The sequence below is a fragment of the Hibiscus syriacus genome, unplaced genomic scaffold, assembly GCF_006381635.1.
Source record: "Hibiscus syriacus cultivar Baekdansim isolate YM2019G1 unplaced genomic scaffold, ASM638163v2 tig00110480_pilon, whole genome shotgun sequence".
Lineage (NCBI taxonomy): Eukaryota > Viridiplantae > Streptophyta > Magnoliopsida > Malvales > Malvaceae > Hibiscus > Hibiscus syriacus.
In genome coordinates, this window is record NW_024062756.1 from 36,634 (window position 1) to 50,377 (window position 13,744).

The following is a 13,744-nucleotide window of genomic DNA, read 5'->3' on the forward strand; positions in this document are numbered from 1 at the left end:
TTTCCTTGGTCAGGCTGCCCTAGTTATGGGTGTAGTTTAAACAATCCCCCCCCCCCCCAAACAGAAAAAAAAAACCTAGATTTATTTTAAAATCAAGAGATCATCAACATATAAGCCAAGATAAATCCCCATTTTAAACTAATATTTGGCTTCCATAGGACTATGATTTTCTAGTTTTGTAACATATCTTTTTATTTTTCCATTAAAAAGATACAAAGAACTCATTTATACCTGGGTCTCAGCCAACAGGCTTTTAAACAAAATGGTACAAAAGCACCCAAGCAGCTATAAATAGTTGAACACAAGTTCCAAATGCAAACAAAGATGCTTGGAAACGTTAACAACATGATTATGCAAAGTTAGATTTTGCAGCATGGCAATCCAAATGCACCAGCACAAGCTTCCCAACAAGATATATATATATATATATATATATATCGTTATCATTTTCCTTTACGACGATTTCTCAGTGCTGCGCAATCCGGACAATACCATTTCCCTTTCGGCTGTTCTTTCAGACCAACACAGCCAAAGTGGAACCACTCTATCTTGCACTGTTAAAAGGAGCGGGAGTTACATCAGATCGAAAGTTGGGAGTGCAACCGAAAATAGTTTCGGAGAAAAAAAATATATGGAACTTAGTTACATACAGCAGGGTTATCACATGCCACCATCTCGCCATAGCTAACTTGGTTGCACAAACAATAAGTCGGCTCGTTAGGATCCACTGGCAAGTCTAATTCCATACCGGTTGGATTTGCTGCCGTTGCTGCCACTTCTGTTGCTGCAGAAGAAGCAGCTGCTGTTGCCAGTCGTGTTTTACTGAAATACGTGATTGATTACCATGATATCATGAATATAATATAACGTTTTGCATGTAGATGTAATAGAAGGAAGTTGATGTTCCGCTTAATAGAATTAACGTTCAATATTAGTGGAGCTTTATCTGAAGAAGGAAACCAAAATGGATGACCATTGAACAATATAAAAGGAATTGTAACGAGCTTATATATGATAGGTGCATACTTTTTACGCTCTCTTCCGCTTTCAGATCTTCCAGATTTAGTGGTTCCATCAGGAATCTGGGAAGTTGCATTAGCAACAGTATTCTCTCTTTCCACTAAAAAAACATAATACAATACAAATTAAAAATGTATCACAGAAGAGGGGGTTAATGGAACAAAGGATACATTAAATAGTGCCGGAAGAGGAAAATCAACAACATACCACGCCGTAGCTCTTCGCCAGACTTTTTCAAGTACTGATCAAGTTGTTGTATATATGAATCAACCTGAAACATGATTACATCAAGCAGGGGTACATCAAGCAGGGGTACAAAAGGGTTGAAACCAAGTTCCGTCCAGCCTTGAAATCTTAATATGCTTTAATGTCACAAACGGGAAGATTCCAAACAAATATGACCAACTTAAAGTATCAATACAGCAATCGTATTGGAAATAACACCAATCGACTTTGCTTTCACAAAAGCTTTCCGCAAAGAAATGAAACAAATACTTCTCCATGAATAAGAGAACCATCCACCATGTTATTGATATGACTCTGTATTTGTAAGTTTTAGATCACTAGTCGATGAAACAGAGTAGGACGAGGAAACACTAAAAAACAGGATAGTGGAGACTATTACCCTAAAAACACATGCATTTAGAAGATTATATAAACCCCACAAAAGAATCTAACAGCATAATCTATTTACACTTTTCTACATTAAAGCAGCATCCTAGAGGCTAGGACACCTGCAACTCCAATAACCATAAAGCAATTAAAAATCTCAATCATAACCATAGCATATGAATCAGATAAAAAGTGCACTGATCAAACATCTCCCAAGGAACAAAAAACGAAAACAAACGCACCAAATCATATGCCTGAATGGCCAAGGCAACCTTTTCATCTGCAATCCTAATACTATGCTTTTGTTCATCGAGTGCCTCATCGGAGAATCTAATAAGTGAAGTATCTGGTGTAATGTTTCCGGCCCTTACTCCTCGTTTACTATCTTCTATTTCTTGTTCACAACGTTGCTCATTTTGCCTCACAATTTCTGCTCATATTAACCAACAAAAAAGGTAGTGTTTTCCAACCAAATGAAATGGGATTTCACTTCCATTACATTAATTGGTTTTGAATTTAGTACCTTTGAAGTTCTTTTTTCATATAAGCTAGTTAACACATTAAACTTATTAAAACTTCAATTAAATCCCAAACAGTTGAAAATTTGAAGTTAAAAGGAAATAAGGAATACCTTGCAAACTTTTGTCAAGATCACGCATCAACGCATACTTCTTCTGAAGAATATTGGGCAAAGCTTCTAAATCTGTAAAATTTCAATAAACATCAATTCCAAAAATGAAAATTTAATTAGCAAGACATGATCATAGCAAATAATCTCCAATTAGGGTTCCTTTTTTCCTCTCGAGATTAGAATACAAGAGATAGGACCAAATTTCAAAGAAATTGAGAAGGGAGACGTTACCCGCTTGAAATTCATCGATGAAGAAGGACATTTCAGGAATTTAGGGTTTCGCAATTGAATTTTCGATGGGAAATTTCACTGGTATGTTCCCGCCACTGCTGTAACGAACCAAAAGCCTTCGGCTAAAATTGGGTTACTCACTTTCATCAGCCAAAATACTTTAATTCACCTTTGAGATTGACCTCTTTTCTTTTTTATTTATTACTTGACTGTTGAATTTTGATTTGGTTATGATCTATTACATGTTTTATGTTTGGTGGGTGAAAAATGTGACACTGAGTAAATGGTGGTTCATTAATATTTAATAATGAAGATCGACAGTGACAATGTTGGATCATTGTTAGATCATTGCATTAATAAACAATAATGGTTGCATGATATAAATTTCTAAAAGATCAAATATAATTATAATAATTTATATTTTATCTTTATTTTTAGTAAAATATTTTAATTTACTTTTATTTGAAATAGAACGATAATATAATCTTTAATTAATAACTCTATAATAAATCAACCTAAGAGTTCAAGAATAATTTTTTTATATATATTTAAATTATAACAATGGTTATCGATTAATCTCAAACAATCATATCAATAACCAATTAAAATTTTCCTTGGTAAAGTAAATAAATGATCATCTAATTATAGGGTGTTCCTTTGTTGAGTCTCATAACTATTAAAAGTTACATAATGATCCTTCGAGTATAGGACGTTGCTTTACTGAGTTTTTAGACTATTAAAAGTTTCAAAATGATCACCCAACTATTCATATGTGATAAACTCGTCTTTTTTATTAAAAATTGACGAGAGTATAAACTGAACGTTAAACTGCTTACTGAGATATGTTAAAATCTAATTATAGAATCTCAAATGACTATCATATCTCAATTAGCATTTTAATGTCCAGCTCAGATGATTATCAATTCTTCATCGAAAAAGGATGAGTTTGGAACATATGAATAGTCATGTGACTATTTTATAATTTGTAATAGTCGAAAGACTCAACAAAATAACATCATTTAGTCAAAAAATTATTTTATAATTTTTAATAGTAAAGAGACTAAAAATATATAATTCTATAATCGATGATCATTTATGAATTTTACTCAAATTTCGTTTAGCTTAGTAAGCTACTAAGTAACAAAAGGGAAAAAAACGCTACAGGAGAGAATTAAGGATAATATTGAGGCACACGTAAGGTATCTTAAGCATACCTTTTGGAGTTCTCCTTGGTGTTCAATTAATTTGAAGGTGGATTTTTTTTAAAGAATCATTAATTTTATTTAAAATATTAAATATCTTAAATTATAATAAAGATTTGTAATTATAATAGTAAATTAAGCACATAATTAGGATAATTTTCTATAACCATTGAAACAAAACTAGTAACTTAAGATTATATAAGGATCATACAAGGACCATACAAGGAAAGATTAAAATATAACAATGAAAACTCGAACAAAGATAAATACAAACATATATGATTGCATCGGCAAACGAACAAAAAAAGGAGATCAAACTACTGAAAGACCACCGGTAAACCATAAATCAGACTTGAGCGACATGAAAAGCTATCCACAAACGAATAATGTGTATCCAATCCAATATAAGGATCCAAAATAGGGAAGATCACAATATAACAAATAAGCGTCATCTTGATCAATCGTGACGATGTCTAATCAACTCTTAAAAAAAATATAAGTGAAAACAATGACCAAATGGTTGAAAAACATACAAGAAAACAGAAGAAAACGTATCACATAGACATATAAAAACATACTATATATATAAACTTATTGAAAATAAAAAATAAAAGATAGTAAAAGGACAATAAAGAATTACGTGATGGACAACTAATATTAAAGGTGGTGTCGTAGTTAATTAGGAAAAAAAAAAGAGTAACCACTAATCAATAAGTGAAAACTACAAAAATTAAGAGAGAAAAAACTTAATTTTGTGATTTTAAAATATTAAAAATCAATTAGTGTTTGAAGGTGGAAAGTTTTTAGTTTACCGATTGTGAAAATAACATGATAATAAAAACTATATTAAATTAAAATACATAAATTAAATCTCGAAACAAATTCATAATTTGACATATTTATTTTTCTATTACAAAGTTTTGTATATTATAAATTTACACAATGGTGATTGGGCAGGTAGCCAAACGGCAGTAAAAAATAGGCTTAACCCATTTAACCCCCCAAAAAAATATCTGCTAATTTGAAAAGCCTCCTCCTCCACCACCACCACCACAATGCACAACAACAAACACCAACCGCCGCCGACGCCGACGTCACTTCCATATACCTCTAACGCTTCCGTGACAACCACCGCCTCAAAAGACAACACAAAAACCACTCTTTACATAATATTATCTACAGCCATCTTTTCCTTCCTCTTCCTCTTTATCCTCTCCCTCCCTTCCACTACCTCCTACCGAGCCCTAATCGCAACCCGACCCGATCCGGCTCTCTTCCCGAACCGACCCATATCCCAAACCGGGATCTCTTCCGCACCCACCCCTCCTTCCATTGCTTACTTCATATCGGGTTCCGCCGGCGACTCGGCTCGGATCCTCCAGCTCCTCTTCGCTTCATATCACCCGAGAAACCATTACCTTCTTCATCTTGATCTGTCTGCTACGCAGACCGAACGTGACCGATTGGCCGTCACGGTCCTAACAGTACCCATATTTAGAGCTGCCAAAAACGTCGACGTTATAGGGAAATCGGATTATGCTTACCCGAGAGGACCATCCTCAATCTCTTCTACACTTCACGGTGCCTCCATTTTGCTACGGTTAGCTTCCAATTGGGATTGGTTTATCTCTCTCAATGCCGGTGATTACCCGCTTGCTACTCAAGATGGTAATTAAAGATTTTTTTTCTTTTTCTTTTTTGGATTTGAGTAGCTGGGTTTTGCATTTTGTTTGATTTTCTTTTCTGGCTATTTATTGAATTTTGCAGATCTTCTTCATATTTTGTCTTACTTTCCGAAAGATTTCAACTTTGTGAATCACACAAGTTATATTGGCTGGAAAGAGTATGTTAACTTCATTTCTATTTCACTACTTTTGCGAATTGCACATTTGGATCCAAAAGCGATGTGGTTCTTTGTTAGAATTGATGTTTTAGTTCACTCATTTGTTCAATTTTTAAAACCTAATTATGGTTTTGCCTATAGCATCAACTCTATATCAAAAGCAACAACCAGTTCCAACATTTGTGTTTATTTAAACAATTTTTTTCTTTTTGGTTATTGAATTGATGTGGTTTAAGGTGAATATTGGCTAATATTAGTTTTCTGCATTCGGGTTTCACTTATTAAGGTCAAAGCAATTGAAGCCGATAATCGTTGATACGGGGCTTTATCTTTTGGAAAAGGAAGAGATATTTTATGCTACTCAGAAGCGGGAATTGCCAAATGCTTTCAGGTTGTTTACAGGTGTGTATGTGTTTGTATCTAGCTTATTTTTGTTTTAGCTTTTGGTTATTTCTTGTTCTTCATTCTTTTAATTGTGTTTAAGGTAAATCGATGTTGCTAATCATGGGAGCAGATGTGAAATATATGCATATTGAGTGCCATTCTTTACTACTGTGGCTCCTGATATCAATAAACAATAAACAAAGATAACATAGTTTTAGAGTGGTGGACCTGCAAATGCAGACTTGATTAAGGGTTGGATTCGAGTAATATAGGTTTATATATTGTGTGAGATCATAAGCTTGCATAGTTTGGGCAAATGCATTCACCATTGTGCTATTTCTTGATAGAATTAGAATCATCGAGTGCATGAGACTATGACTGTACTGCATAGGTTCAGAATCTTTTTTTTACCTATTAGAGGTGCGACAAGAATGTCGCATCTAGAGCATGCAACTCTGTTAGACCAATCATCGTGAAACTGACTTTTTACTTATAATTATTGATCTAATTATAGGCTTGGAGGAGATGTAAAGAACATCTATTCATCTAGTATAATCAACTTGTTTTCATTCTTCTTGCAAGTTGAGTAGTACAATTTGGTGAAAAGTACATCTATTCATCTAGTATAATCTACTTGTTTTCATTCAGCTAGTTACAAGTAGGATCGATCTTTTCTGCCTTAAAAGGAAGCTTTGCTATCACATTGCCTTGTAAGTCATAACTGAGTTGTTAAAAATTGTGAAAGATATTATGAGAATGTTGTAGGAGAATGTCTCTATTGATGGAATGCCTGTGTAGAACATATGCTACAGCTTAAAGCTCCTCATTATGCCAATAGTTAATTAGTTTCCGTCTTGTACCAAGTATAAATATCCAGTCAATTGCTTTTTAATGGCCAGTTAGCTTTCTGGGGATCATTTTCTTTATTAACTATGTATAACTGTTGCAATCATGCAAAGATATTTCGGGTCATTTTTTTTTGCTGAGAAAGTTTTCTTCCTGCTTTGCCAAGCACAATCAAAGGAAATTGTGAAATAAAACTAGGGGTGCATTCTTTTGCAGGTTCATCGTTTATGATGTTAACTCGAAGTTTCATTGAGTTCTGCATCCTTGGTATCGACAATCTTCCGAGGACTTTGCTGATGTATTTTACCAATATGCCTTATTCCCACGCCAATTATTTCCCTACCATCCTCTGCAACTCTGATCAGTTCAAAAACACCGTGATAAACCATGACCTACAATATGTAGCCTTCAACAAAACCTTTTCAAAGAAGCCTCCCCCTATGAAGCCTGAAGAATTTGATAATATGATTCAGAGTGGAGCTGCATTTGCAGGACAGTTTCAATTTAACAGTCCAGTACTTGAACGGATCGATCAAGAAATTTTGAAACGTGGCCCCGGTGAAGTTGTACCAGGCGGATGGTGCTTAGGTGAGGGCAATGGAACATGTTCAGTTTGGGGGGATGCCGATATCCTGAGGCCTGGCCCAGGAGCAAAAAGGCTCGAAAAACGTATGGTCGAATTACTTTCAGATGACAAGTATCTATCCCAGCAATGTGTAGATGAATGAACTAATGGATCAATCAACATGGAGATGCATGAAATTGAGGAAGCAAGAGGCTACTGATGCTGATTTCTCTTAACGTGGCCTTCTCAATCTTTTTGGAGTACTGAACTTTTATCGAGCATACTGAACTTTTATCGAGCATCTAGTTGTACCATGATTGTTGTAAAGTAAATCAAGACTGTTTTGTTAATCAACTCTTGACAATTTGTTTGTCAGCTCAGAATGTAGTGTCTATGAAATATTCAAAGTTTTTCATTCCAAGTCTAATGCAGATAACATAAAAGGAGAGAAGTGTAGCAAAAACATGTCAATTATGGCTCCAATATTACCTAAAAGCTAAACAAAAATAACATAGTTCTAATATAATAATAACCCCTTTTTAAATTGTTCCAAGGATGCTTCTAAGAACTAACATGGCAGCCTCTCAATAGCCCCACTGCAACATTTTTCCCAGCAATGATTGCGCCGGAAATTTGCCCGATTCTCTCTATATGCTCCTCTGTATAATCAATCAGAAAACTCCAAAAAATGTAGCCACGGCAAAAATGAGAAAGAGCACTCCGCCCAAATAACCAACCTGATCGAGAACACGACAGTTATATGGTAACTCGAAAAGCAGGTATCTGGATATGTCATACTACTAGTAGTACTAGCAAATGATAAAAAAATCAAGCAGGTATCTGGATATGTCATACTACTAGTAGTACTAGCAAATGATAAAAAATCAGTCTTACCAGTTTCTCAGAAATATAGTTGGCAAGAAATGCTCCTCCAACAATTGCAATTGATGTCGCAAGTAGGTGTCCCGCAATACCTCCACTTACCACACCCCACGGTGACTGTTAGACAGTAACCGTTTAATCATTGCGAATTAGAAATATATTCATTTATAAGATTAGGAATGAAGTTAGCAAAGTTGCACCTGTGCAGCACCGAGTGCGATAGTTGCAAGCATTGATCGGTCTCCCCATTCCTGGGAGTTATTGTAATGTTATACATTGAGTATAATCGAAAATGACTAAAAAGTGCAGTCAATATCGTCTTTTGTAGATAATAATTTTGCTTTTTAAAAAGGATAATGAGATGCTTACGGCGAAGAATACAAGGCTGAATGACTTCCAGAGAATTTCAAGTGGATTCGAGAGTTTTTTTTATGCCTGCATGCATTAAAAATAAGTCTATCAACTTTTTTTCCTTTTTCTTTTGACAAAATAAGACATGTTGAACCAACTGATTACCTGTTCTTTCACGAGTTCCTCAGCTTCAACAAACTCATCAAGTTCAGGGCCTCTCTCGGCACCTTTCTTTGCAACTGCTGGTGGAAGGTCCCATGCATCTTTTATGGACTTTAAGCCAAAGAACACTAGAAGAGCAATTGCTGCATATTCTCCTATTGGCAAGGCTACAGAAGAATAAAAGCATAATGTGTTCATCAGAAACTTTACGATAGAAATACCATAACAACGGATAGGCCGTAATTCATTACGAAAAACATCATGAATATCTCAGGCTGAAGGAAGCATTATCGGTGCATGTTTCTCTAATTCTTCATTTCGCTCGAAGTACCTATGTCCGGCACATTTTTGGACAAATGTATGTGAACATAATCCTCTACGGACCACCCAGAAACATGGGGAAACTTGGTATTAGACACACATACTAGGATCCGAAACACACTTGAGTCCGAATAACATAGGTGTAATGCGTTGGATGATTTAGCATAGCAAATTGGTACAACTATCTCTTTATATTCGAATATCTAAACTATCTAATTATATCAGTGCTAATACTACTGTTTAGTAGCCAATATGCTCATAGTCACACTTCTTAAATGATCATAAACGGCAAACCTCATTAGAAATTCATTGACGACACAAGCTAGATGCAAGGAGTAGGAACTTTCTGGTTTGGAATTGAGCAGGGACCGACTGAAAGATCCGTCCGATTATTACTGACAAGACTGTCATAAGAGAAAGAGCACCCATTGACCCCAACAGAACCTTTACAATGATTTAACAAATGTTTTAGTCCAAGAAAAAAAAAGCATTCATCAATCCAAGAATCAGAGAACATATGCAGTAAAATCATAATACCATCTTTATATTCATTTTAAAACAACAATACTTAGAAGAGCAAGAACTTTAGCGAAGGCAGGCATAGATTGGCAGTTAGAAGAGAACATACCAGTCCTTTCTTGTATTGCATAGCCAAGAGTGCAGCAATGAAAAATGTCTGCTTAAGAGATGAAAAATATAACTTAAATCTCTGGTCAAGTTTCTAAAGGCACAATCAAAAGCTTAAGAAATGAACATTTGCAACATGAGCTTTCTGCATCAATCAATCATTAGTAAGGATCATCCTCAGAATGTTCCAAAACATTGGACCATAGCACGGGTGGGATCAGCTTATAAGGAATCTAATTAATGTAAAGCAGGTACGACTTACGAGCGCATGATATGTGCAAGGACTTTTAAATTTTAATAATCTTCGTTATCGGTGAAATAAACTATCTTGATTATCTAATTAATGGCTTGAACCGGACAATATCACTAGATAAACTTACAGATTCATCGATTAAGAAAAAGGGAAGAACTATCAAAAAAGGTAGATGAACACAAGTTTGATGATGGTTTAAATTAAGGTGAATAAAGGATCTAGAATACTTGAAGTTATTTACAATAAATACATTACTTTGTCTCCAATTTCAGAAATAAAGATTAATGTGAAGGCAGCAGTGAAGCCCGACTTTGCTATTGCTGCTAAGAGTGATGCAGGTCCACCTTTTGCAAAGGCAATTAGTGATAACACTAGAGTACACCCCAATAGCACAATGGCCACTGAAAAAGGGTAAGGAATTTGACTCGGAGGCTTCACCCTGCAAAATAATCAAAGATGTTTATATCGAGAAAGGCTAAAAGTACGGCATGCAGTCAAAAAGCATAGAATTAGATTATATATAAGAAGACCTCGAACTAGGAGTTCACCGTACATTTACGAGCACTGTGAAGTCTAAGATCATCTTTTTAACTCAATGAATGTAGATGAAGGAAAAAGAACTCCACACTAGAATAATTACTTTTATAGTTAAAAATTGTCTAAATGACTGAATTGGTGCTATAAGAGCTTAAAGAAAACAATCCTCAAAAGTCTCGTTAATCGAACATCACTTACGCTTCTGATGAATTGTCATTCTGTAGGCCCTATGCAATACTTTTATGGTTTTCTTTTTCTTCCCTGTCCTCATAACCCCCAGATTCAATACCTACATTAGATGCTCGTGTTCCGAATGTGCTGCACGTTGAACTCAATCTCGAAATTTTTCTGCATTGTACTAGAAAAAAGTTACAGAAATTAACTAATGATTATGTGTCTAACAAAACCTGAACAGAATTATCATCGTGTATGGACATAAATTCCAACCGTTCACAATGAATACACCGATTTAATGCATCATATAAAGAAAATTTACGAAAAGGAAACTGCTAAGAGCATTCTGAGTTCAATTCAACAAAACTATAGCCTAATCAGCATGAGATAGGAGAAGGGGTTGTCGATGTTGAGACCGAACCCCGGATTTGCGGACTTGTTTGGGTACCACCTCTTAAGGGCGACTGCATGAACAAACTAAGCTTTGTCACACAACAGTCATTAGATGTTTGATAAGTACATGGAAGGCAATGCATTCTGATCAAGCACACGCCTTATCCTCTAAACAAAGCCAAAGACCACAAAAACCCCAAAGTCTATTTATGCATAACTCCGAAACTGGTTCACTCACTCTAACTTAGCTCCAATTTTTCCAGCCAAATTAAGTCAACAGAAACTTGAAAAACACCTAAATTCAACTCAATACATAAAATAAAATCCATCCAAAATGTTCTTTCTGAAGTAAAAAATTGAATCCTTCCATGAATCCCGTCACAAAAAAAAAGACGTAAAATTTACCTTGTAAAAACACAAAGAAAACAAGAGGAGGAAGATAGAGTGGAAGACTTACACGAAGGAGAAAAGGGTACTCTGGAAGTGCTATGAACAGATGGAAATGAATCCACAAGAACCAACAAGGGAAGTTTCCCTCTTGAAATCACTGGCGGTGTATGACGAACAACTAATTTTTGCATATTTTTTTCAATAGTTCAAAGAGAATTATATAAAAAGAGTAACTTTCTATAAGTTCATTTCACTTGTTTGCTCTAATTCCATATTACAATGAATCCTTCTTTTATTTTGCTTGTAAAAGAATCTGAAGCGAACAAGAAGAGTTTGATGTCAAGAGATTGAACACAGAGAAAGAGCTGTTGCCCGGTTAGAAAGCTCTCGCTGGATGCCACGTGTGTTTTTGAGTTAGATAAAATGGGAGGGTTGTAAAAATTATGGACCTTTAAACGACGTCGTTCCCCATGGCATGACATCAGCTTTTGCTTTGGTAACTTAGGAGGATCTAATGTTTTTTATGGGTTAATTGTATTATAGTCATTAAGGTTGTAACATTTTGGTCATTTGCTCATTGAATTAATATCGAGTTGACTTATAATATTAATTCAATTAATGATTTTATTAATAGTATAAGAGTTTATTAGATTACATTAACAATTGTTTTGTATATATTTATTGAGAGCCAACAGCACGGACAAGAAGTTGAACACCTAAGGTAAATGCATGCTATTTTAAGGACTGAGAGTAATCAGAAATTCAGACATTACAAATTGAAGTTAGAGACACTAAATTATTAAGGAAGATATGGTATAATCTCACTACTTGTAGAACCACCAACTCCATGTCCACCTCCACTTATTCCAGGAAAACCACCTAAACCATCTGGACCTCCAACTCCGCTGCTACCTCCACAGCCTAAACCACCTTGACCGTTGTCTCCACCGCCAGTTCCACTACCTAGAGTAGACTTCCAACTCCGCTTCCAGTTCCACCGCCTAAACCACATAGACCTCCAAGTCCGCCTCCGAAACCGCCTAGATCACCGATGCCTTTGTAACCACCAATTCCAGCTACACCACCGATGCCACCAAATTTTCCGATCCCACCGAGACCCCCGTCGACACCCGCAAAGCCTCCCATCCCAGCAAATCCACCAACTCCACCATATACAAAATGGTTCTCGTCATCAATGCCATTCACCTTGGGTGAGTCCGCCGCGGGCGCATTGGCTTGCATCGCTTGTTCCATCTCGAGAGAGGATTTTTTTTGAAATCGGCGTCAGACCAGAGAGTTAAGTAGATTAAAACATGAGAAAATTTAAGGTTGTCTTGTGTTGTGTCATCCAAGAAGTGCCGAATTGCTTTGTGTTGCGACCAGTGTATACCAATCACTGGTCATGAATGTCTTTCTTCGATGAATCTTATGAAACAGAGAAGTAAGGTTCTAACAAATTTAAAGTTAAGACGAGTTTAATTTAAAGATCTAATTAAACATTCAAAACACTAACATAAGGTTTCGTCGATTTCCCTTTAAACTCCTTAACTTCGCTAATTGAGTTCACATCCAAATGCTTCAAAACCCTAGCTTCTTCATTAAATTTTACTGCAATCGGATCCAGAATATCATAACGGATGTTATTTCTTTCCAACACTTGTGAACTTTTATTAATACGATAACACAATTTTTACAATAAGGAATTATTCTTCAAATTTGGAATGGGAAGTTGTTGCCTTTACACAACTTGTGCATATACACTTTGCGTGTTCCCATCACTGAAGAAATGAATTGTTCTAAACTATACTTTAGGTAGCAACATGTATGTGTTTTCCCTCACATAACAGAATTGCCATTCCCCATTGTTCCATCTTTCTATCAAACTCTTTGTTTTTACATCAATCTCTACATTTTCTATCTTCTTTGAGATGGATTTCAAACCTTCCAGCGAATGTGATCACTCATCCTATAGATATCGACTAGGTTGAAGGGAAATGTTGTGAAGATTGTGGAGGGAAGATCCCGGTCTCCGATGGTGCCTTTGCTTGTGAACACTGCGACGTTTGCCTGCACAAATCATGTGCTGTTAAAAAGCGCCGTCGTCTGTCTCAAGAGATTACGCACCCCCTCCACCTGCAGTATGGACTTCAACTCCAATGGCTTTTTAGGGATTTTATTTGTGATAAATGTTTGTATATATCTGATGGATATAGATATGGATGTGTTTCCTGCCATTTCAATCTTGATCTCGCCTGTGCTTCTTCGGCTAGTGGTGAGCTTCCTAAAGATGAAGAGCAGCTGAGGTTTAAAGATGGGAAGA

At 35.7% G+C, this 13,744-nt stretch overlaps 3 protein-coding genes and 1 pseudogene across 6 annotated transcripts; 1 reads left to right on the forward strand and 3 right to left on the reverse strand.

Annotated features, from left to right (window-relative positions):
- Window positions 1-186: 186 nt before the first annotated feature.
- Window positions 187-2,702, reverse strand: LOC120128425 (PHD finger protein ING1-like). 3 transcript variants are annotated; one of them, XM_039146101.1, is made up of 7 exons: window positions 2,495-2,702; window positions 2,264-2,335; window positions 1,875-2,062; window positions 1,228-1,291; window positions 1,027-1,120; window positions 651-819; window positions 187-554 (listed from the first exon to the last, which is right to left on the reverse strand). In XM_039146101.1, the coding sequence occupies exons 1-7, from the start codon at window positions 2,523-2,525 to the stop codon at window positions 444-446; spliced, it is 729 nt and encodes a 242-aa protein (XP_039002032.1). In that variant the 5' UTR covers window positions 2,526-2,702; the 3' UTR covers window positions 187-443. The 3 variants fall into 3 exon arrangements, with proteins under 3 accessions (XP_039002032.1, XP_039002031.1, XP_039002030.1); XM_039146100.1 differs by having other exon boundaries at window positions 651-822; window positions 1,027-1,117; window positions 2,495-2,698; XM_039146099.1 differs by having other exon boundaries at window positions 651-822; window positions 2,495-2,698.
- A 1,980-nt stretch (window positions 2,703-4,682) lies between these two features.
- Window positions 4,683-7,695, forward strand: LOC120128459 (beta-glucuronosyltransferase GlcAT14A-like). 2 transcript variants are annotated; one of them, XR_005516633.1, is made up of 5 exons: window positions 4,683-5,364; window positions 5,464-5,539; window positions 5,826-5,941; window positions 6,986-7,547; window positions 7,616-7,695. XR_005516633.1 is itself a non-coding variant. In XM_039146150.1 (4 exons), exons 1-4 carry the CDS (start codon window positions 4,752-4,754, stop codon window positions 7,495-7,497), a joined length of 1,317 nt encoding a protein of 438 aa, XP_039002081.1. In that variant the 5' UTR covers window positions 4,684-4,751; the 3' UTR covers window positions 7,498-7,552. The 2 variants fall into 2 exon arrangements, 1 of the variants encoding a protein (XP_039002081.1); XM_039146150.1 differs by lacking the exon at window positions 7,616-7,695 and having other exon boundaries at window positions 4,684-5,364; window positions 6,986-7,552.
- An 88-nt stretch (window positions 7,696-7,783) lies between these two features.
- LOC120128460 lies at window positions 7,784-11,826 on the reverse strand (annotated as a pseudogene).
- A 397-nt stretch (window positions 11,827-12,223) lies between these two features.
- LOC120128394 (glycine-rich protein 5-like) lies at window positions 12,224-12,678 on the reverse strand. Its single transcript, XM_039146074.1, has 2 exons — window positions 12,441-12,678; window positions 12,224-12,387 (listed from the first exon to the last, which is right to left on the reverse strand). The coding sequence occupies exons 1-2, from the start codon at window positions 12,676-12,678 to the stop codon at window positions 12,224-12,226; spliced, it is 402 nt and encodes a 133-aa protein (XP_039002005.1).
- Window positions 12,679-13,744: the final 1,066 nt, after the last annotated feature.